Source organism: Platalea leucorodia, assembly GCF_965183815.1.
Source record: "Platalea leucorodia genome assembly, chromosome: Z".
Classification (NCBI taxonomy): domain Eukaryota; kingdom Metazoa; phylum Chordata; class Aves; order Pelecaniformes; family Threskiornithidae; genus Platalea; species Platalea leucorodia.
Genome location: NC_138858.1, coordinates 46,442,389 through 46,463,716, shown reverse-complemented (window position 1 = coordinate 46,463,716; position 21,328 = coordinate 46,442,389). Strand labels below are relative to the sequence as shown.

Here is a 21,328-nt window from a genome sequence, read left to right as displayed (position 1 = left end):
TACCAATGGGCACTTCTCTGTAAAGGGACAGGAGGACCTGATGTGCTAATAAATGCTGCTGTGGGTAACACCGTGTACCTGAACTGAAGCTACCAGTCCTTGGTCTGTGGCAAGTGTGTGGGAAAGCCTGCATCAGTATTGGCTATTTTTACAGCAAACTTCCCATGATGGTCATGGAAGCTGTGGCCCCATGAGAGTGAGAGGAGTAGCCCCGTAATTTTGACACCCAAAGTGCTTTCACTGTGAAATGAATTCTTTGCAGGTGGAAATAGTAAGCAAAGCTGGAGACAGAAGCCTACGGATGCAAGCAGGCATTGTTTCCAAAATTATTCCTGTGGTTTGACTCTGTAATCAGTGCTTACTCTGGTTGTGTGACTTCAGCAGCAGCTATGTGGTACGGCTGCAAAATCAGCCTTCTCTGGAGGGTTAGCCAGCTACAGAGATACTTCCATAAACTGTAGTTTGAAGTAATGAACTGGTGAAAAGCTGTGCATGCTATCGGAGAGGCTGTTTGGAAGGTTGTATGCATCTGTCTAATGAAATGGATTTTGTTGTTTTACAGGCATTTTTAACTGCCATAGGAGACAGGAACCACAGGGCTGTCCTTGCATTGGAACACATGTTTGCACCGGTGCTGGATGGGGCCGTGTCCACTCTGCTTGGAGTGTTAATGCTTGCAGGATCAGAGTTTGATTTCATTGTCAGGTAAAGCATTTGTGTGTCTCTTGACTTTCTTTTTAAAATAAAAATAAGTATGCTTTTAATTTTTAGTCACTTCAGTGTATCTGCCATTTTATTACTATGCATGGTGTGTCAAGCATGCTTACGTCATGGTCCTGCTTTCCCTCTGTTTTATTAACTCCTTGTTACATGCTAGACGCGGTAGTGTTTCCATTGCTGGTATTAAAATCTGTTCCAGGAAAATCTGACTCCCAGCATGAAAGAACACAAAAATGGCCCTCTTTAGCAAATTTTGCTAATTCTGGGTTTGAGTCAGTTCAAAGCATCTGGTATTGTCCAGTATTAGCTGGGTTTGACCTTTAACCTTTAGGTCCTCCAACTTCTTGTATGCACAACAATTTTCGTGCAAAGGACACATGAACCTACAAACATGCTGCAACTGTGCTGCAAGTGACTTTCTCCAGGCCTTCTCTTTCTATCGTTATGTGAGGTTTACAGCGATGTGTAACAGGGAGAGGAAAAAAGCCCTGTTGGGGAGCTGGGGAACCATAAGTATGAACACAGAACTTCATATTAAAATTTTGTAAAGCAAAGCCTGAAGGCCCTTCTGTTTAGAACTACAGGCAGACTGTTTCTTGTGAATTTAATTAAGAATGTGAATTCGTCAAGTATGAGAGGAAAGCAAGTTTTTCGTTGAGGGGAATTTGAGAAGTGTAGTGAAACAGATCCTATTCTATTCCAAACAACCTGTGGAGCTCTGCGAAATGGCTAATCTTAGAAGTAACACAGGTTCTTTGTGGCAAACTACAGCACAAAGAAAAATAATCCAAGCCCTAAAATGGAACTGAGGTAGAACTGGGCCAAATAAAAATGCTCTGAAAGATGACTTAACTACTTAGGTAGACATAAACTGGATAGATTACTACGCTTAGCTGATAGCCATTTGACAACAAGAACAACAAAATGTCAGAGGCAGGAACTGAGAGAATGGCTGCCAAATCTCATTAAGATTTTTTTGTTTATGTGAGTAAGAGATTTGAAGAAAGCAGGCAGTTTGCAGTTAGACCTCATGAAACCTATATGAGGATTATTACTATACAGATATTGCATGTCCTGAAATAGAATTTGTATTTTTTTTCCAAAGTCAGTATTTTTTACTTTATTTTATTGGAGTTGAAGAATTAAGGTAGAATTAGTCTTTTAGGACCTGATCTTGTAAGGGTTGGAACGCTTTGACATATAGGTTACTTACAGATTTTAACCTAAATTTACAGGGGTACATTTGGTATGCTACTTTCCTACTTAACAGATGAGATTTTTGGCAGGCATATTTTTGTGTCATAGCAAATGGAAGATTGTAGGCAGCCCTTCTCACCAAATTTGGATTGGATGTTCTCTCAGTTTATAAAATGAGCCTTTCAACTTTTCAACTTATGTTATTTTCCTTTTTTTGGCCATCAGTTTCTCATTTTCTAGCACAATCTGACTTTAGTTTGCCTTGTTTAAAAAATAAAATAAAATAAACTATGGGAGCCTGAGCATTGTTATAGTGGGTGAAGAAGATCCCAAACTTCCGGAAAGCGATAGATTAGTCCAACAATGTGGAAGATTAAGTAAATTAACAGACATTGTATACACCAAGTGGTCAGAGCTATAATCCTCCTGTTTATCCTAGTGTTAGATGGATGAGATGCAAATGTTTTTAATGCCTGTTGTTGATCTCTGTCCCAGTATAAAGTTCTGGTGGTTTATGTTAGCAGAGTAGATTGGCTTGCTGATTTTTGCTAATGCAGATCAGAAATTCCCAAATGTTTACAATAGCAGGATATTTGTAGTTTTACAGGAGTCTGATATATTTGATCAGATGTGGAAACAGGGAGGCAGTAAAGTTTGTTGCCAGCTAGACAATGTAATCAGCAGACCCATTAGTAGCAAACGTGCCCTCTGTTCTTCTCCTTTGCCTTCTCCTCCAGGAATTTACCAAGACTGAGTCCTTGAAATCATTAGTTACAACGCAGCCCTAAGTTTAGTCTGAGCCCCAGCTGTGCCGAATACCAACTAGCAAGGCTTTCCTTTTACTGACAGGTTTACCTTGGTATTCATGAAGGATCCCAGACCTTAGCCCTCAGTGGTGGGAAAGGACAACCACTTGTGCACTTTCCTCTTCTTCCATAGTACTCCAGCCTTTATGTTTGAATTGGCTGACGCAAAACAAGAGTATTCAGAGATGCTAAATTGTTCAACAAAAGATTAGCCTGCAATGCAGCTCTGCCATTGTGGAGTGCTCTTACTCAGTACAATGCTGAAGCTTACTATAGAATGGGCAGCATTTCTTTGCAGAAAGCGGGTTCCTGTGTTGTAAAAAGGTTGCAATTCGAGCTATTTGGTAAAACTGGAACTCACAGAATTCTAGGCGGAAAGTTGTGATTAATGAACAGCAAGGGAAACCCTTACCTGATACACTGGAGATTTAATTAGAGATTCTGCTGTAAGATGCAGAAGCATTTCACAGTGGATTAGCTGCTGGGAGAAGAGGGCTTCTTTTCCTTCTAGGCTAAATTGTTTAAATTCTACACCCTTCACTTCATTTGTTTGCTTCTGCTGGGTTTTCACTAATGGGGGCCCCTTTTCATTGTATTTGTGCTTTCATTCCATTCAGCTATTCACTGCACATTCCATATTTTTGTGTTTGTGTAACACATTCATAAATAACATTACATGCTTCCAGATTCTGGGAAATTAACAAATGTAATTTTTTTTCTTTCCTTTATCAACTAACACTTTGGGTTGTGGAATGTAGCTTCTCTAATTCAAAAGGTAAAAAACCCTATATCTATATATGGAAAGTGATACAATTATTTAGTACAATGTTAGTAATACTTTAGATTTAATTCGGTACATGTATTATTTTAATATATTTAGGAGTGATCTGTAATCCCTTATTTTTAACAATATTTGTGGCTATTCTCTCCCCCAAACACCTTAAACCGTATGTCAGGTATTTCTTTGCTGTTCTGGCAATCTTAACCATTCTGGGAGTTCTCAATGGATTGGTGCTGCTTCCTGTTCTTCTTTCACTCTTTGGACCGTACCCTGAGGTCAGTAAAATTAATGGTGAACAGAAGAAATAGTACTGTCTCTGCACCCCTGCCCCTCACCCCCGATCACCCCTCTTTTTAGAAACTCTTTATTTTTTAAATTCTCTTGGATTTTTTTAGTGTTCAAGTTTCTTGCTCTAGTTTTTTTTTAATGTTTATTAAATGTGCTGTTTGTTATTTAGTTGATATTCTTCTACTTATATTTTAAAGAGTTTTTTGTAAGTATTGTTTTAGAGGCTGCAATTGGCAAACTTACTACAAGTGCAGGATTATTTATGGTTTTAAAAGCATAACGTGATATGCAAACTAGTCTGTAAAATAAGGATTTTCCCCAATATTTTGCAAAAGACAGTTTGTTTTGTACACATACCTTCTTTCCTACCTCACTGCCTCTGTTGCTTTCCTCAAAATATTTAACTGAGCAGACCACCAGGAAGGCCTGTGTGGACCAACATACACCAGTGGTGGTCCACAGACCACACCTTGATAACCATGACCGGTCTGCCGGAAGGTCCCCCCTATCCTGTTGTCCCCCGCTGCGGTATGCTCTTGGCTCAAGCAACATTTTTGATGGGTGGGACACTTGACTTAGATGTTGATGACTTTGCAGTATAAAGCCCCAGTCCAGCAGAAAAGGATTCATAGATACCAAATTTGTATTTGGTTGTTGATTATTCATTACCTGCTCTATAGTTAACACGATTACTGTGTTACGTAGGGCTGTCTTTATCACACCGTAGTAGAATCAGCATGCTATGCTTCACGTGTCTATATATATATATGTATGCGTGTGTACAAGAAGTATTTTTTTTTAGTATTAGTAGAACAGTTTTAACAACAGTGTGTAATCTCTTATATTCCTGACAGTATACATGACCTGACCCTTACTCAAGCAATGTATATGTGCATGTGTAATCACCACAGACATTGCTTTTATGTGTGTGTCCATCTCGCTTTGCAAATAGACCCAGAACCATACTATACATACACATTTGAGGTAATTTTATGAAATCACTGTTAATGTATGCTGAAGGGGGAGGTCCACATATTATTTTTGTATTTATAAGTGCAAGTGCATGCACACACACACATACATGCACTTCTGGAGACGATACCCAGAAGAATCTGTGTAATGTTGTTTACATACATATCCACAGATGGAGATCATGTCTCTCTTTCTTTGATTAGTTTTTTCAGTTCAGTATAAATGTTCATCAGAAAACTGGTGCTAAGGTCTCTGTAGCATGGGAGGATGTATTTGGCAGAAGAACATTTGTGTCAAGCACTAATGATTAAAAGGGTAATGCTATTGGATGTTACTGAATGTATTGTCATTACCAGGTTTCTCCAGCCAATGGACGAAACAGATTGCCCACACCATCTCCTGAGCCGCCCCCCAGCATCGTGAGGTTTGCACTGCCACCCGGGCACACAAATAATGGGTCAGATTCCTCTGATTCGGAGTACAGCTCTCAAACCACAGTGTCCGGCATCAGTGAAGAGCTTCATCAGTATGAGGCCACCCAAGGCCCTGGGGCACCAGTCCATCAAGTAATAGTGGAAGCCACTGAGAATCCTGTCTTTGCAAGATCCACTGTAAGTAGCTCGCATATTGACTGACAGGAGGGCAAGAAGAGTGTTTGGGTTTTTTTAAATTTAAATCTATTTGGTTTTGTGGAAAGCTCTTTCATATTTCTGGCTGGTTATGCTTTGTGACTTTGTGCCAAAACTTGTAAGCACTGAGTGAGGACTTTCCTCGTCCTCTCCTTTAGAATCAAGTTGGGGGTAAAATGATGGTCCAAAAACAGAGGTCTTTGGCATGTATAATTGCTGTTACATCATATTGGCACCAGCCACAAGAGAGAGCTCTCAGTCTGTTTGATGACTGTTCTCAGAGAGAGAACAGGGAGAGATTAAAAGATCCCGGCCTCTTCCACACAGCTTCTTGTGGATCACCATCTCATACACCTCTCTCTGACAGCACATTTTGGGGAGAAAGATTGATAGAGCCAGAGTAGAACAGTTTCAGGGTTGTACCAAATCTTGGGCCTGTTGCATGTTTCTATTGGGTTGGCATAACTGCCATTTCAAAGGAAAGTGAAAAAGCTCTGTCTCCTACCCCTGCTGATGCTGCATGCTGAGCTGCAATGCGGATCTGTTTTTGTTCAGCAGAGGCCTAGAAATAGGTACAAGCACAGCCACATTTGAAGTTGGTCACGGTTTATTGACTGATGTGGCCGCTGCGCTTCACGCTTTTTACAGAAATCAGAAAACAGATTCCTATAGTCTATACAAACTACCCTACTAACATCCTGTGTATGTACCCTGCATGGAATAGAGCCTTTTGCAAATGCCTGCAACTCTGCTTGTTGAACGAGTTAAGATCAAGTGCTTGTCCCCATCCCTTTGAAAAGATGGACCCGTATGTAGGAATCTTACAATAATGTTTTCAGCTGTCATCCTGTGTTTTTCTGAAGGCATCCTTTCTAGGTTTTAATAACTTCAGACAAAAACTATCTGGAAAAATCAACAATTATCAGGCTCCAGAACATTACCTTTGTAGAGTTAGAGCCAGGACAGCATTATTATAATTGTTCTCAGCAGTGAGTGAGCGTACTATTTGTTTGCCTTGCTTTGTCAGAGGCCTGACGGTGCATCTCTCTTTCAGGTGGTACAGCCAGAGACAAGGCATCAGTCGAGTCCCAGATTACAGTCGAATCCAGAGTCCAGCACGCAGCAGGCGTGGCGCCAGGGCAGGCAACCCAAACGGGAAGCGAGGGAAGGGCTGCGACCACCTCCTTACCGCCCTCGCAGGGACGCTTTTGAAATTTCTACTGAAGGGCATTCAGGACCTAGTAATAGGGATCGCTTGGGCCACAGGGCTCGCTCTCATAACATGAGAAGCCCGGCGTTCGGCGCCATGGGCGCCGTGGGACCAGCGTACTGCCAGCCTATCACTACTGTGACTGCCTCAGCTTCAGTGACTGTTGCTGTCCACCCTGCAGTGCACAGCCACAGCTCTCGGGGAGGGAGCTTTCCGTCCTACGAGGGATACCATGAAGCTGACCATGGGCCATTTGAGGACCCCCATGTGCCTTTTAATGTGCGGTGTGAAAGAAGAAATTCTAAAGTAGAAGTTATAGAACTGCAAGATGTTGAATGTGAAGAAAGGATACCTGGCAACAGCTCACAGTAAGGTAGGTCCGTCTCCTGTAGCTGCAAGCTTTGCCTGTGCCAGGCAATGCTGTGATCAAAAGAAAAGGGAAAGATAAAATTTCTTTGAGGTACCTTTCCTTCAGGTAGGTTTATTTAGTGGTCCCTGATCATCTTAAACCTTCTGACTGTGAATATAGTACATTTTGCACTAGAAATCAGGTTGGATAAGATAGTACTTTCCAACACCGAGAAGTTATAGCAGGTTCAGACATGAACTACTTCCAAGAGCCTTGCAAAGTGGGTAAGTACGTTGTACAATCCCAGTTTACCAGATGAGGAGAGTGAAGCAGAGATGTTGCGTAACATCTTCAAAGCTGTGCAACTGCATTTACTGCTGATAGGTCCTGTCTTCTGATCCCTGAACCAAGCACGTTCTAAAACATCATACAGAACGACGCTGCCTAGCAGAGTGTAAAATTGCCAGCTACTTTAAGAGTTGTCCTCTCTTGAGTAAAACTCCGTGAAAGAATTTGAAGTCCGTAGTGAGGACTGAATCCCCCTGGAAGATGGGCTGAGTGAGAGGTGGTAAGGCCCCACCGCCCCTAGTGCGCTGCTGCGTGGCAGGGTGTCCCCTGCGCTTCGGGGGGCGTTCAGAGACCCACCCAGCGAACTCGCGTGCTGGAGGAGTCCTTGGGCCAGTCTCTCCCTTGCCAGCGGCAGCCACAGTGACTGCTGCGGATTTGCATGGGGTAGAGCTGACCTAGCAGGGCATTTAGTGTGTTCCTGTGAAACAACAGATACAACCAAGAACTTGTGAGACTTGATACCTAAATCGTTGTCTGTCTTTAGGCTGGCAAGAAGAAGGTCACAGGAAACAGTGCTGTTTAGAACAGACAGGATATTTTAGCAGATGTTTGGGGAAGAATAAAGCTGTTCATTTTCTTGAAAATCTTCCATTACTTTTACAGGGAATACTTTGAAGGGGAGAAACCAATTGAGTTTTTACCCTGAAAGCTTCTTGGGGCTTGTGCCTGAAAAACCATTTCTCACTATTTTAACTCTGTTTTTCTCTTTTGGAGGAAAGAGGAAGTGTAAAATAGTTACTTAGCTGTGGATCCCTGTTTTCTCTCTTTGCTTCTCAGAGCTTTTCAGTAACAGTTTGACTAGAGCAAACCATTTTATTTTGGTTGTAGAACTATTTGACATGTATGCATGCACGCACACACATGCGCGTGCACACATACGCACATGGAGAGGTTTTTTGATAACTCATAATAAAATTACCTTCTGATTTGTAAAATGTTTCTCCAAACATCTCAAAGTGCAAATAGACACGAATACCTTTAGCGTTGCAGTCTAGAAATATGGCAAGTAATAGTGTCCTCCGAATAAGGAAATACTTGGGCTCAGCTTTTTCAAGCTGAACTGCATGGTAATAGGAGATTCTTGACTGTGCACAGTGTTTGATGTAGCTTATTTCTCCTTGAAGTGTTCATTGATCTTGACTGAATTTGTAGCAGGTATGCAAAGCTGGAAACTCAGAAATTAAAGCATCCACATTTTTTTAATTGGCATCAGTATATCTTTACCAGGAAATTCATGACTGAGATGAAAGCGGAGTCCATGTTTCCTGACTGCTAACTGTAACCACAAGAATCATGAAATGAGTTTTGGGTTAGCTTGATTTGTTTGTTTTCCTTGAACTTTAATGAATGTTTGTTTTCCTTCTCTTTTTATTTGTAAAGGGTAATAACTGAAGCAAAGAAGAGGCCAAAGATGGAAAACTGTATTTCCAGAACTGCTTGAAGAGAAGAACTGCTTGAAGTTGTAGAAGAGGACATGCTGCATCAGGACAACAGTTCACTGTTACTGTAACCTATTGTATTATTTTGTTAAATATTTCTTTAAGTATTTAAAAGATGTACACATATGTAATATACAAAAGAACAATGTAAAGTAGTATAATCTGGAGTCATTTGCCTCTGGGCAATAGAATGGGGACAATATTGTGTGCGCTTTGTACTTTTGTACATTGATCTCTGTGCCACAACTAAGCTTAATCTAGTTTTAAATTTCAGCATAAGTTGCTGCTGCTTAAATATTGTATAATTTACTTGTATAATTCTATGCAAATATTGCTTATGTAATAGGATTTTTTTTTAAAGGTACATGTCTGTTTAAAATATTTTAAATTTGCGTATCACAACCCTGTGGTAGTATGAAATGTTACTGTTAACTTTCGAACACGCTATGCGTGATAATTTTTAAAATAAGCAGATATGAAGAAAAGCAAGTTAATCTGGGAGGCTTAAATAGATTTAGCTATGTGCAGGTTTTGTTTTGCTGTGTGTATCCATGTGTGCATCTGGAAGTGTGCATGCTTTTGTGTGTATGTTCCTGGTGTACTGTAGTTTCTCTTTTACTGTATGGTAACACTTAGTGGGCTTATAAACCCACTGATGCTGATGCGAGTCTGGCTTTCCCTGTTAGTAGGCACTAGTGAAAACTGAGTTGGTGTTTACCAACATATACCATAGACTGCCATCATCAAAGGCCCAACTGAAATAGAAGATAAGACAGGGAGTCGAGGTTTGGGCTTGTGGTTCAGTTTCCCACACTCTTAAGGACTTGGTTCACATGACTTCGGTCAAGTCACTTAACTGCCCCATGCCTCAGTTTCTCATTCTGTAAAATGGGTATAATTACACTTACCTACCTCCCAGGAATGTTGTGAGGCTTAATTACTGTTCATGTAGTGCTTTGATTTTTTTTTTTTTTTTTTTTTTTGCAAAAGGTGCCAGGTAAGTGCAAACACTATAACCATTATTTTTTCACTTCCAAAGGTGCTGGATATTGAGAGGTGCTGGTGGTTATAGAAATTCAATGAGCATATGCCTAATTTCATATCGATACTGTTAACTATGAGTGGCATTAGAAGCTGGATAACTGAGTGGTTTGATGGTGAGCCACAGCTCAGCTGTATCCTTACAGCATTGAAAACAGTATCTTTGGTCACCTTATTTTCATGGCAGGAAGGAAGTTAATAGTAAGTGATAAAAATCAAATGGAAGGATTAAAAAAAATCTATTTTCACTTTTTAAATATAAATGGCTTTCTGATGGGTCCAGGACTAATGACATGTGAGGCCTGGGATGTTATTTTCTCTATTGTTCGTGTTTTCCCATGCTGCATTGGCACTTTTAATTAAAACAGCTAAACTGGGATCTCTTTGCGAAACTAATTTAGCTTTTTGTATTATTATTTGTAAACTAAAGGGGATTGCTGCAGGTGAAGGGTCTGAAAAAAACACTACAGTCTGTGTTCCAGTTGGAAACGAGCCCTAAGAGTGGAGAACCTTAACTTAAAATAATAGAACAAAATTTTTCTATTATCTCTATGCTCCTCTTTCTTCCTCTTTTTTCTGCCCTTGTCCAAGCTGTTTTTTTAGAGCAGGTGGATGTTCAGTTGTGTATTCAGAGCCAAACGAGCACAACCAGTGTTCAGTTTCTAAACACAGCAGTGGTGGGGCTTTTCTTTAAGTACGATGCCTGAACCGCAGCGGCCAAGTCTTTGATGGGAAAGTGTTTTTCTCCAGTGGCTTCAGGGAGTCTATCTTTGCCCACAGACCTTGCCAGCATAACAAATGGGGATAATTAGAATGCACAAATTTCCATGCCTTTTTTGCTCACTTGAAAACACTTTGATATGAGGCACTTGTTTACAGATCTCCAATGTGAACGCTCGAAGAGCAGGTGGCGAGAGCCTGGTGTCATGCCCGTGATACATAAGCTACTGTTTCAATGCACACTAAGGGTTAATGTCGCAACTGCCTACTGGTCCAGTTCACTGTTTAACATGAAAACTCTTAATGACAAAAAGACGAGGGGCCCCAATTTAGCACTAGCCGCATAGTGACCTCAGATCATACAAACTCTGCAACGAAACTGTATGATACTAATTGGAAGCTACCTTCAACCGCCAAGCGTGTGCGCTCCCGTGTCAGAGGTCGGCGGGGCTCCCGCTGACACCGCCGCCGCGGCCGGCTGCCTCGCGCCCTCCTCTTCCTCGGGAGGGAAGGGGGCCGGGGCCAGCCGTGGCGTCTCCCACCTGCCCCTGCCCGGGTCCTCCTGCGTGCTTGCGTGCGGGTGAGCTGCCTGCTGCTTCGTGCACAGTGTAGGCCGCCTTCTCCGATGGTCACATTGGCAAGGGGAGAACTCAGTGGCTGGCAACGTTTATTTTGTTTTGGTTTTGTTTTTTAACTTTTAATCATGGGTGATATTTATATTTTTGTATCATAAGAATGTTTTCTTACAGTATTTGTCATGCCAGTTTATAACAAACAAGATGCAGGGATTTTATTTCTATTGGAAACACTATTACAGCTATGTTTTTACTGTTTAATGGATTTTTATTTGTATAGAGTGCTTACTAATGTTAAATAGGAAAGAGTATATAACATTTACATTAAGGACTCGTCGTAGCTTTTAGTGTAAGGAGTTAAAAGGAAAAAAATATTCAAACTGGGTCTCATTGCCTGCCTGTTTTGGTAGGAGTGGGTTTGTGTCATTTCAGTTACAAAGATAAAATTATGCCATATAATTTATTTATATGAAAATTTATTTTTGTAGTGTACATAGTAGTCATCAAGTCTTTTGACAGAAGTATATTTTTAAAGAGTTTATATGTAATGATGATACCATTATGTTTTGGAACACTGCTGAGATATGATTACGGTGCACACTTTTCCTTGTAAACCCCCTGGCAGAAAAGAAAGTGTTTAACAGTGTTAAGAGAGAAAGAGAGTGTGAGTATTCATACAATTCTGAACTGTGTTTTAGTTACCATTTGTGATCTAGTGTGGTTCTCATTTTAAACTTTGAATGGAAATTGTACAAACTCTCTAAATATTAATGTTCAAACACTGATAGAAATTCTAACATGAATAAAAAATATTATAACTTATTGGTTACGGATTTGGTTGTTTATAGAATGCTTCTTTATGTACTACTGGTCAGCTGCATGGGTACAACCATGCAATCACTCGGATTTGGAGCATGAATTTGGGATGTTTCAGTATTTGGGATGTTTGGGAGATTCAGATTGCCCATTTTGGAGCAGGAGCCAGTTCTAAAATCCTGTCTAAATTGTAACACGCTGGTGCTTCTCCGTTGATTCTGTTGCCCTTGTTAATGTCTCGGGGGATAGGTTTAGGACCAGATTATACCTTTCATTCTCTCTCTGAACGAAACATTTTGTGTAGACTTTGAACCCTTGGGTAAAGCCGTTTATGTACAAGTTATTTCTGCTCAGAAGCGGGAGGAAATCCTTTGTCTTTTTCCATCTCTGTGGTTGCTCCCTGAATTGGATTAGAGAAATAGTCTGTTTTTCCCACTTTGCGGAACAAAAAATAAATGCGGAGTTCTGGAAACTACAGCGCTCCCTAAGAAAGGAGGCTCTGGACAAAACTCCTCCCGGGAGGCGTGCTGCTGACTGCAGGCCAGGGCACCGGTGCCCGTGCAGGTGCTGCTTGGGAAGGAGGGGAGGCTGCTGCGGGCAGCGGGGTGGAGGTTGGCGGTGGCAACATCTGTTTCAAGTCACTTGCTGCATTGCAAACCTCAGCGTGGCTTGTCCTGTGCAAACATAATTTCCTGAGCATCCACCAAAGTGCCGTGGAGCCAGTGATCTTCTACTTTATCCTATTACCCTTAGGTGATTTTTTTCACGAGTCTTCTAAATTTCTCATAAACAAAAAGCCCAAACCTGTCTTGGGATAATTTGTAAGTCAGCCTCTACTTTTCACAGTCAGAGGAAATACAACTTTTTATTTTATGTTTTCTGGGAGTTTAACCAGAAAAGGGAAAAAATACACTGAAAGGACTTGAACTGCAAAACTCCTCCACATGTTTTTTTTGCTGCTCAAAATACTCTCCTTCAGATCCTCAGGACCAGCCAGACTGAGTCAGGTTGCAGATTTGGCCTTAGCAGGTTACAGCCCGTGAGAACAGTGACCACTAAAGTCTTGCATTGGCTCAACTCACTGACTTTGCCTTTTGTGTCCCAGCCATTCATGGGAGCAGCTCCATTCACAGGACTGGAAACCGTATGAATAAATCAATACATTCTGCCAGTCAGAACACAGGATTTTTCTTCAAAAATTCCATTTTGCATCAACGATAGCTTACATTTACCTTACGTTACTTGTCATGTTTAGATTTCTTATAAATGGCTCTTCTTGCTGTCAGTCTTATTAATGCCCGGTAAGACCTTAATCAGATTTTTGTCAGAGATTGGCCATATTTATTCAGGCCTTAAGTAAACATTTGGCTGAATTTTTGTTGGCATAATACATGTATTTAACAGCTTCAGGAATGCTGCATGCTGCTGAACTGCAGCAGCACCGATGTATGAACAGGTGTTTCATTTTTGTTAACTTTCACTCCCAATGAGCATCTGAGACACCGGCTGTTTATATCTGAAAAACACCGTTGCCAAATTGTAATTACCTTTAATGGCTGCTGCAAGTAATGAGAACAATTACTACTTCCCTACTCCATTTAATCATTCTTGTCCTTTTTGTTGCAGACATGTTGAACCTTACTGCTAGAACACGATGCATGCCAGGAAACTGCACTACCCAGCCTGAGCGGCTTGAAAAAGTGCATGCCCAGTTTAACTTTACACAGTTAATTGTAGCTAATTAAACACAAAAATGAAGCAGTACTGCTGCTTTTACAAAAAAAAATACACGTATCCTGGCATAGTTGGTACTGCAGAAACCATTCTGCCTCTGTGGATGTGACATAAGCAAAGGAAATCTCTGCCTCAGATTTTTGGTTGTCTGCAGTGGCATCCAGGCCACTTACCATCCCACAACAGCTTTTCTTAGGAACATTCCCACCCCCATTTTAACAGTTGTAGCTGCATGTGTGACTAGTGTTTCTACTGCCACGGCAGCTGTACCTGCTTGCCACTGATGTAGGGTAAGGCTGCAATGGAGAAAATTGTATCTCCCTTGGGTTAGTGAACGTGCCATGTTCCGCTTGCCCTAAGACGCACTGAACACAAGGCAGCATGCATTATAATTATTTGTTTTGCTAATCAGAGCATCGTCCCAGGCTCTTCTCCAGGCTTAACTCAAGCTGCCAGTTAGGAGTTTCTGGTTTGAGTCAGCTTCTTTGAATTGGGACCTCACGTTCACATGGTGGAGATACACTTTGACACAAGGGAGCACAAAACCCCATCCATTTTCTGCCTGGTCTTCCCATCCCTTGAGCTCAAACCTTTGCAGAGGGGCTGACTTGGCAGGTCCCCAGCTGCCTACAGACACCACAGCCTTCTGAAACCTGCTGGGGGGCGAGGCTGTAAGCCACGGCAGCCGGGAAGGGGGAGGGCTGGAAGCTGGAGGTTGGAAGATGCTTCCCAGGCAAGGGAGGGCTCTGCCCCGGCTGAAGAGGAAGGGCTGGGACGCAGGGGCCAGGCTTCATTCACGGGTGAGTGACTTAGGTGGGTTTCCCCATCTGTTGAGGGGGAAAGACCACTGAAGTGTTTGAAAAGTGATTTATGGCAGAAGTGAGAGACCCTGGAGGCTCTGGAAGAGGGAGAGCTCCACCATCTGATTTAGGAGACCCAAAATGGTATTGCAAGTGTATTTCAAAGCCTAGGTAAGACTGATTTTTCTGTTCCAGGTTGTGTCTGGCTTAGCAACCCTGGATTTTTTGTTCTGAAGTTTACACTGGGGAATAGACTTGTAAGGAGGAATGTCTGGCTAGCCTGTTGAAAGAGAGGGGAAGGGAAAGGAATTAAACAAGAATTATTTGGTAACTAGAAAGGACTCAAGGGAAGAGTATAATTATGCTTCTTTTTCCCAGCTTTTGTTACTTCAACGAAGGGAAATCTTTCCTCTTTCTCTCCCTTGTGACAGACGACGTGTCTTGCCCAGAAGACAAGAGGTTGCACCTCTCTGGTCTGCCAGGTCTGGGCAGGGCTTTTAAGTGGGGAGTTACCTTCAGGAGAGCCTGTCACCGCAGAGCACTGCTCCTGCACTACGGTGGCTTTAGTGGAAGTATGTGTGACTCTGTAAGCCACCAAACATGGGTGACAAATGACCTTTGAGATGGCTGGATTTAAACTAATAATCTTGAAGTTAAAATGCCAATTTACTCTTTCCTAGTTACCAGACATATAGCCCATCTGTAATTACAGTTTACCTCTCTGAGCCAAGCGGGTTATTTCTTCTCATTAAACAAGGGACCAGATATTTTATTAGTTGTTAAGACTAATAAAGGTAAAATATTTGAGTACCTTATTTCAGTAAGAATAACTGGGGTAAATAGGAAACTCACAACTTTCATGCCAAATAACTAGCATTTGCTGTAAGACAATTCAAACCCTCTTCCACTTTATTGCTTCCCTATTATGCAATCATTTTAAGTGGGCTATTTATTTTAACTTAAGACTATTTATTTTGGTAGCCAATATGATATGCTTCTGTACCATTCAGCGACATTTTAGAAGACTAACAGGTTCAACTTTAAATGGTTGTAAAGACTAAGGGAGAGTGTTACTGCACAGCATCACACACCTTAGCGTAGCACTTGCGCAAATTTTCAGATGACATCTAAAAGACAGCTAAAACTTTTCATTTTGGAGTTAGTAGTACAGAGCTTTCTACCTGGCAAAAGGGCAAGGGGAGGCTCTTTTTGTTCACTCTTGTCTTCTCAAAATTTGCAAAAAATTGTCAACAAAGTTCTTGTGAAACAAAATGGATGGAACAGAAGTATCCATGGCATGAGATCTATGAATGCCATGCATTTATAGTTTCATTCAGTCTGGCCCATACTGAATTAAGTGAGGAAACAGAACTGTAAATTAAGATGAGTTATTTTTAGCCCCTAAAAAGATCTGCGTATGACTATAACTATTTATTAAGCATATAACTGGTGAAAATACTAAATAATACCTAAGCTGTGGTGTCCAACTTGTCTGCTTAAGTTACTTAACATTGCTCCATTTAGTTAATTCAACTTTTCAATCTGCATCTCTGTGCTGTTGTCAGGCATTTCAGCATAATTTTGAGGAAAAGTGTATGTATGGGGGCAAAAAGTGCTTTTAAGCACATTGCCTGTGAAAGTTTTAATCTCATTCATAAATAGGTTTCCCAATTAGATAGGACATGGATTTAAACTAATTTCAATGGATGTTCTCTAATGCAATAGACTATAATGCTCCAAAGTAACCGTTACAGTCCATTGAATCAGTAGCCTATGAACTAATGAGGATTTACACATTAGCTGGTTAAGGTTCCTTAGGAACCCCACAATTTCAGAAAGATGTGAAGGTCCTTGAATGCATCCAAAGGGGGGCAACGAAGCTGGTGACAGGGCTGGAAGGCATGTCCTGTGAGGGGCGGCTGAGGGCTCTGGGCTTGTCTAGTTTGGAGAGAAGGAGGCTGAGGGGCGACCTCATTGCTCTCCAGAGAGAGAGGAGGGGACGTGGAGAGGGAGGTGTTGATCTCTTCTCCCTGGGATCCAGTGATAGGACGCACAGGAATGGTTCAAAGCTGTGACAGGGGAGGTTTAGACTGGACATTAGGAAGCATTTCTTTACGGAGAGGGTGGTCAGACACTGGAACAGGCTTCCTAGAGAGGTGGTCGCTGCCCCGAGCCTGTCAGTGCCTTAAAAAGAGGCATTTGGACAACGCCCTTAATACCACGCTATAACTTTTGGTCAGCCCTGAAGCAGTCAGGCAGTTGGACTAGGTGATCGTTGTAGGTCCCTTCCAACTGAAATATCCTCTCCTCTCCTCTCCTCTCCTCTCCTCTCCTCTCCTCTCCTCTCCTCTCCTCTCCTCTCCTCTCCTCTCCTCTCCTCTCCTCTCCTCTCCTCTCCTCTCCTCTCCTCTCCTCTCCTCTCCTTCTGAACATGTAAACATTTTGTTATTGAAACATACATACATGGAGTAAGGAAATTTCTGCCAAATCTGATGGGAACAATCCATGAGTCAGCAAGGACATTTAAGAGCCTTAAGCAAATATTGCTTTTAAATTGTCTTCCGTGGGATTACTCGTAGGTAAATCTGCATTTGTATTAGTCTTTGCATGGCTTGGTCCATAGAGTGTACAGTGAAAAGTGTGGTCCTGGTTATGCTATTCATACCCTTTCTTTAATCCACAGTATGTAACTTTGGCACAGTGAGTGATCCATGTGGAGGTGTCCCTCTACTGTCAATGACTACAAAATGTACATGGATTTCTGACCGTAGAGGCTCCAGCTCATACTTGAGCTAGATGTCTGTAGCTGAGGGTGGGAATCAAGTCAAAAAAATCAGGTTTTTTTTCCCCCTCAGACTGTAAATTGCAATTTAGTCAATGGTACTCTGGGATTTCTTGAATGGATTCACATACTTCAGAAGCCTTTTTGAGCTGCGGCTGAAACAGACAGTTGCACAAGGAAAACCAACAAGCTGAGGGTTTTGTTTGTGGAAGTGGCCTGTCTCGTGCCCATCTGAGACGTGCAGAAGAGCTATGCTGGAATATGCTTGTGAACCTTAATCCTAGGCCTCCAGGTCACTGCCATTACATCCAGTCTTTCATTATTGTGATATTTTATAATTGTGTTCTGCTTTGGCCATTCTGTATTAAATTATCACCTTTTTATTTTCCTTTTGTTTAAATCTTACATAACCATTTAAGTCAAGAAAATTGCTGTAACCGAAGTGCAGTGACCTAGATTGCACCCTTTACCTTTCTGGAACTGGATCTCTGTAGGGAAATAGCTCTTTTTTTTTGGTTTCGGTTTTGCATGAGTGTAATGGAGAGTTTTACATTTTTGAAAGCCAAGTCATTTATATCAGACATGTTTAGCAGAAAAAATACTATTACAGAAAACCCAAGATTCTCCTAACAAAAAGTGACATGGGCTCTGATCCTTTGGATGTGTTAAAAGTCCTTTGTTTCACAACCACAGTGAAAAGCTGCGACTATTTAAACCGGAAAAATTGAAAAAGTACTAAAGTAAGTTGCAGAAATGGGATGCGAGTGCTGCAACTGATAAAAATACGTATAAGAAAGTTTGAGTTTTACAACTAATGACGATGAGACTTGGTTCAGCTTGGCAACATGGGACTTGGATATTCTGCATGCAGTAGTACATGCTGTGGTGCTTGTTTTCTTGCTTTCATAGATGCAGGGTGAAAGGATGCTGAGACACAGAGAAGCAAAAAGCCAGCGAGCTGTACAGTAGAAAGTGAAAGAAAACAGCAGGAAAAGAAATGAGAGAGAACTATACCTGAGCCCATGCGGGAGGACTCACAAAAGTGTCTTTAAAAGGTGCATTTGAAGTTTGTGTAAAATGACTAGGGTGCCATTCTGCTGGACAAGGGAGGCTTGGCTGTGCCTGGATGCTGAGCATAAGAGCCCAGTGTTCCTACTCATAGGGGAGGTGATAACTTGCTTTGGGGGATATTTTTTATAATGTTGATGCTGGCTTTTTGAATGTTTTTCTATGCAACGTGTGTGTGTCTGTGCGTGTGTGAGTGTGTATGATGGGAAACACGCGAATGTGTAGTAAGAACTGTGGTTTCAGTGTGTGGAATTTGCTACTGGCAAGTTATTCTAGCACCGAGTCCAAGATAAATACCAGGTAGGCTTATATTTTTACATGTGCTTTTTTGTCCTGAAATGTTTTAAAAGTCTTCCAAAATGCAGGAAGTTGCACCTGGGGTTTCGCAATTTTCTTGGGGCTGACATTCCCAGCGCACATCGCTTCATTTTCTGTTCCTGCTTTAATTTTTGTTGTTTGGCAACCTCCTGAAGGAAAGCTTAGAAGAAGAGGCTCCAGACAAGTGTTTTTTTTCTTGGTCTGAGGGCTGGCTTCGCTCCCTCTTCCTAAAAAGTTTTCTTCTGCGCTGTCTTACAGACTATGGGAGTATCTAGACCTCCTTTCCACACTCCTGTTGTTTGGATTCATTTCTTCAGAGTACAAGTAGGGATTAAGCAGAATGGAAGGGTACTGACTTACTGGAAATGGTCTTGTCAGCTTCCTTAATGTACATGTAATAGAAGAAAAAGACTTCGAATTGAAGACACTCCACTGTGTCATTTAAAAATTATTTTCTCTGGCCTCAGAGTACCTTTCCCTTCAAGGTCTTCTTTGCATGGATACTTGGACTGACGCTTAGTTTTTTCCCACTGAAACTGTGCGTCAGACCCAGAAGTGGGCTGTGGCCCAGCAGACACTTTTTTCCTGTTCCAGAGAACACACATCGCCCTAATAACCACCATATTATTCCTCACGTGCCACCTAACAGGCTAAGTATGTGAAAAAGCAAAGACTCTGGAAGCCCTCGCGAAGAAGCATTGCAGTAGGGGTGCATAGGAAGCCATCGCTTATGGGACAGCTGGGAGCCTGGCTGTCGCGCTGGCTTTTCCTGGCTTTTCTGTGGGGATTTGTGATACGCGTCTTGGTGTGCGTTTTTCAATCATCCCGGCACTCGGGTCAAAAAGAAATGAAAGAGCAAATGGACTTGGCTAGCTATGAAAGCCAGTAAGACGGTGGCAGATGGGGAGAAAAGTGCCAGAAAGGGCATTGTCTGGCTCTGAACTGTGGACAGCAGCAGCAGTATTCCCTTGAACAGCCACAGGAGCTGGGGAAGAAAGCCTGTCTTTGTGTTTAGACAGTGACAGGGAAGGTTTGGGAGGCGTTGGGAAGCCGGGGATTTGGCTGGGGAAGGGTGAAAGGGGCTTGAGCCAGGGGAGGATGAGTTAGAAGGAGCAGGGGACTTCTGAGATGGGAGCATGGGCTGGTGGCTTGGAGAGAGCCAGAAGTTGGGATCAGTTTGGGAAATGGGGATTTTTTAAATGAAAATGTACAGAAAAGTGAATGAAACCCACAGACCTGAGGAATAAATCCATCTTCTGCACTTTAAAATATTAAAAAACTTAAAATATTTGTAGAACTTTGTAATAGACCAATGAAATGCTGCACGAAACAGACAGAAAACAATGCAATTGTAATTAAAATATACTACAACATCATCAAAATTCTTATGTTTTCATCACAAGAAATCAGCCCTTGTAAAACATTCACTAAATGCATGGAACAGTTATGATCTGTTCAGTCCAGATATTATATTTAAGAGTCCTACCTTACAATAATAATAATAAATACTACACAAGATCAGGTCATTGTTTGGAGGCACCACCATCACAGGGGTAAGTAATGCACTTGCAGTTCATAGAACTGAGAGAAGGAGTCTTGTGCTGGCAAACTGCAGGCTATATCCTCTTATAAATGTGCTTCAGTTGACGCTTTGCCCATTTTGCTGTCATTTTTTTCATAATTCTCAATGACACAAAACCCCCCAAAATATAAGAGGGGCCAGTGTTGTCCTAGATCCTTTTCTTTCAGAATTCTGCTACATTAAAATCACCAACAGGGAAGAATGCATTTTATATTTGTTTTTCCTGTTTTGGCTACAAGCAGGTTCTTTTTTCAAGATTGGATTCGTAATTTCTAGCTTTTTTATAAAGAAGGACTTAAAAGGCAAATGGGATTTTGTGTAAGAGTATAACCTTGCTATCAATACTCAGACAATTAAAGATATTCTTTAACTCAGAAATTCTGCTTGCAATTCATAGATGCACATCTACAGTCAAAGAACACTTCTCACCGAGTTAGCACCTCAAACATTTGTTTCTCTAAAGCTTTGAGAACAAAACACCGCTTCAAAAAGGAGCAGGACAGAGCCACAATAGAAAGAAGTGACATTGTGGACCTGTGACAAGCGAATAGGGAATTCTGCCTTCCCACAAGTCCCTTCTGGCTTTGGTTTATCCTGTGGCCCTCTCCAGGATCATACAATTTTATTTAGGCACCAAAATAGGTCACCAAAGTTTCAGGAGCACTGAGAACTCAGCTATGGTTTCTCTGTTGGATGCTGGCCCTTTTATTCCACCTTACAGAGGTAGGAAAGAACTATCAAAGCTTTCTTCTCTCTTTTCTTTTTCTTGCTATACTTTGTTCCAAAGGAAGTGGGTTTTGGAAACATTCACCGTTGTAAATCATGGCTTAAATTCGATACTTGTTCATCTGTTTAACTGCTGCTCTGTGTTTTCAGACTCTCACCCAGTGCTGCATTGTTGGGAGAACAGACATAGCTGTATTGTCACTTGAAAATATATGAAAATCGTAATGGATAGTAGTAATTTACATAAAATACTGATATTGAAGAGTTCTATAATCTCTGTTTTAAAATTTGAAGTGGCTACACATCTTATTTATTGTGTGCCATGAATCCTTTCCCATTCTTTTATGATGATATCTTACCATAACTGATAAAATCTAAGCCTTTCATCCACCACAGACGCTCCATATCCCAGTGGGCCTTTGATCCA

At 41.5% G+C, this 21,328-nt stretch overlaps 1 protein-coding gene across 7 annotated transcripts in view; it reads left to right on the top strand.

Moving 5' to 3' along the window:
* Nucleotides 1–11,790, top strand: part of PTCH1 (patched 1) — a 69,208-nt gene extending 57,418 nt beyond the window's left edge. For 2 of the 7 annotated variants that reach the window (XM_082335543.1, XM_082335542.1), the window contains 5 exons: nt 563–705; nt 3,680–3,779; nt 5,121–5,375; nt 6,448–6,976; nt 8,681–11,790. In XM_082335543.1, coding sequence (XP_082191669.1) covers nt 563–705; nt 3,680–3,779; nt 5,121–5,375; nt 6,448–6,975 — 1,026 coding nt within the window. In that variant the 3' untranslated portion in view covers nt 6,976; nt 8,681–11,790. Of the gene's footprint in view, nt 1–562; nt 706–3,679; nt 3,780–5,120; nt 5,376–6,447; nt 6,977–8,680 lie in introns of those variants that run through there. The other 5 variants (XM_082335541.1, XM_082335544.1, XM_082335540.1 and 2 more) reach the window with 3 other exon arrangements.
* The last annotated feature ends 9,538 nt before the right edge of the window (nt 11,791–21,328 follow it).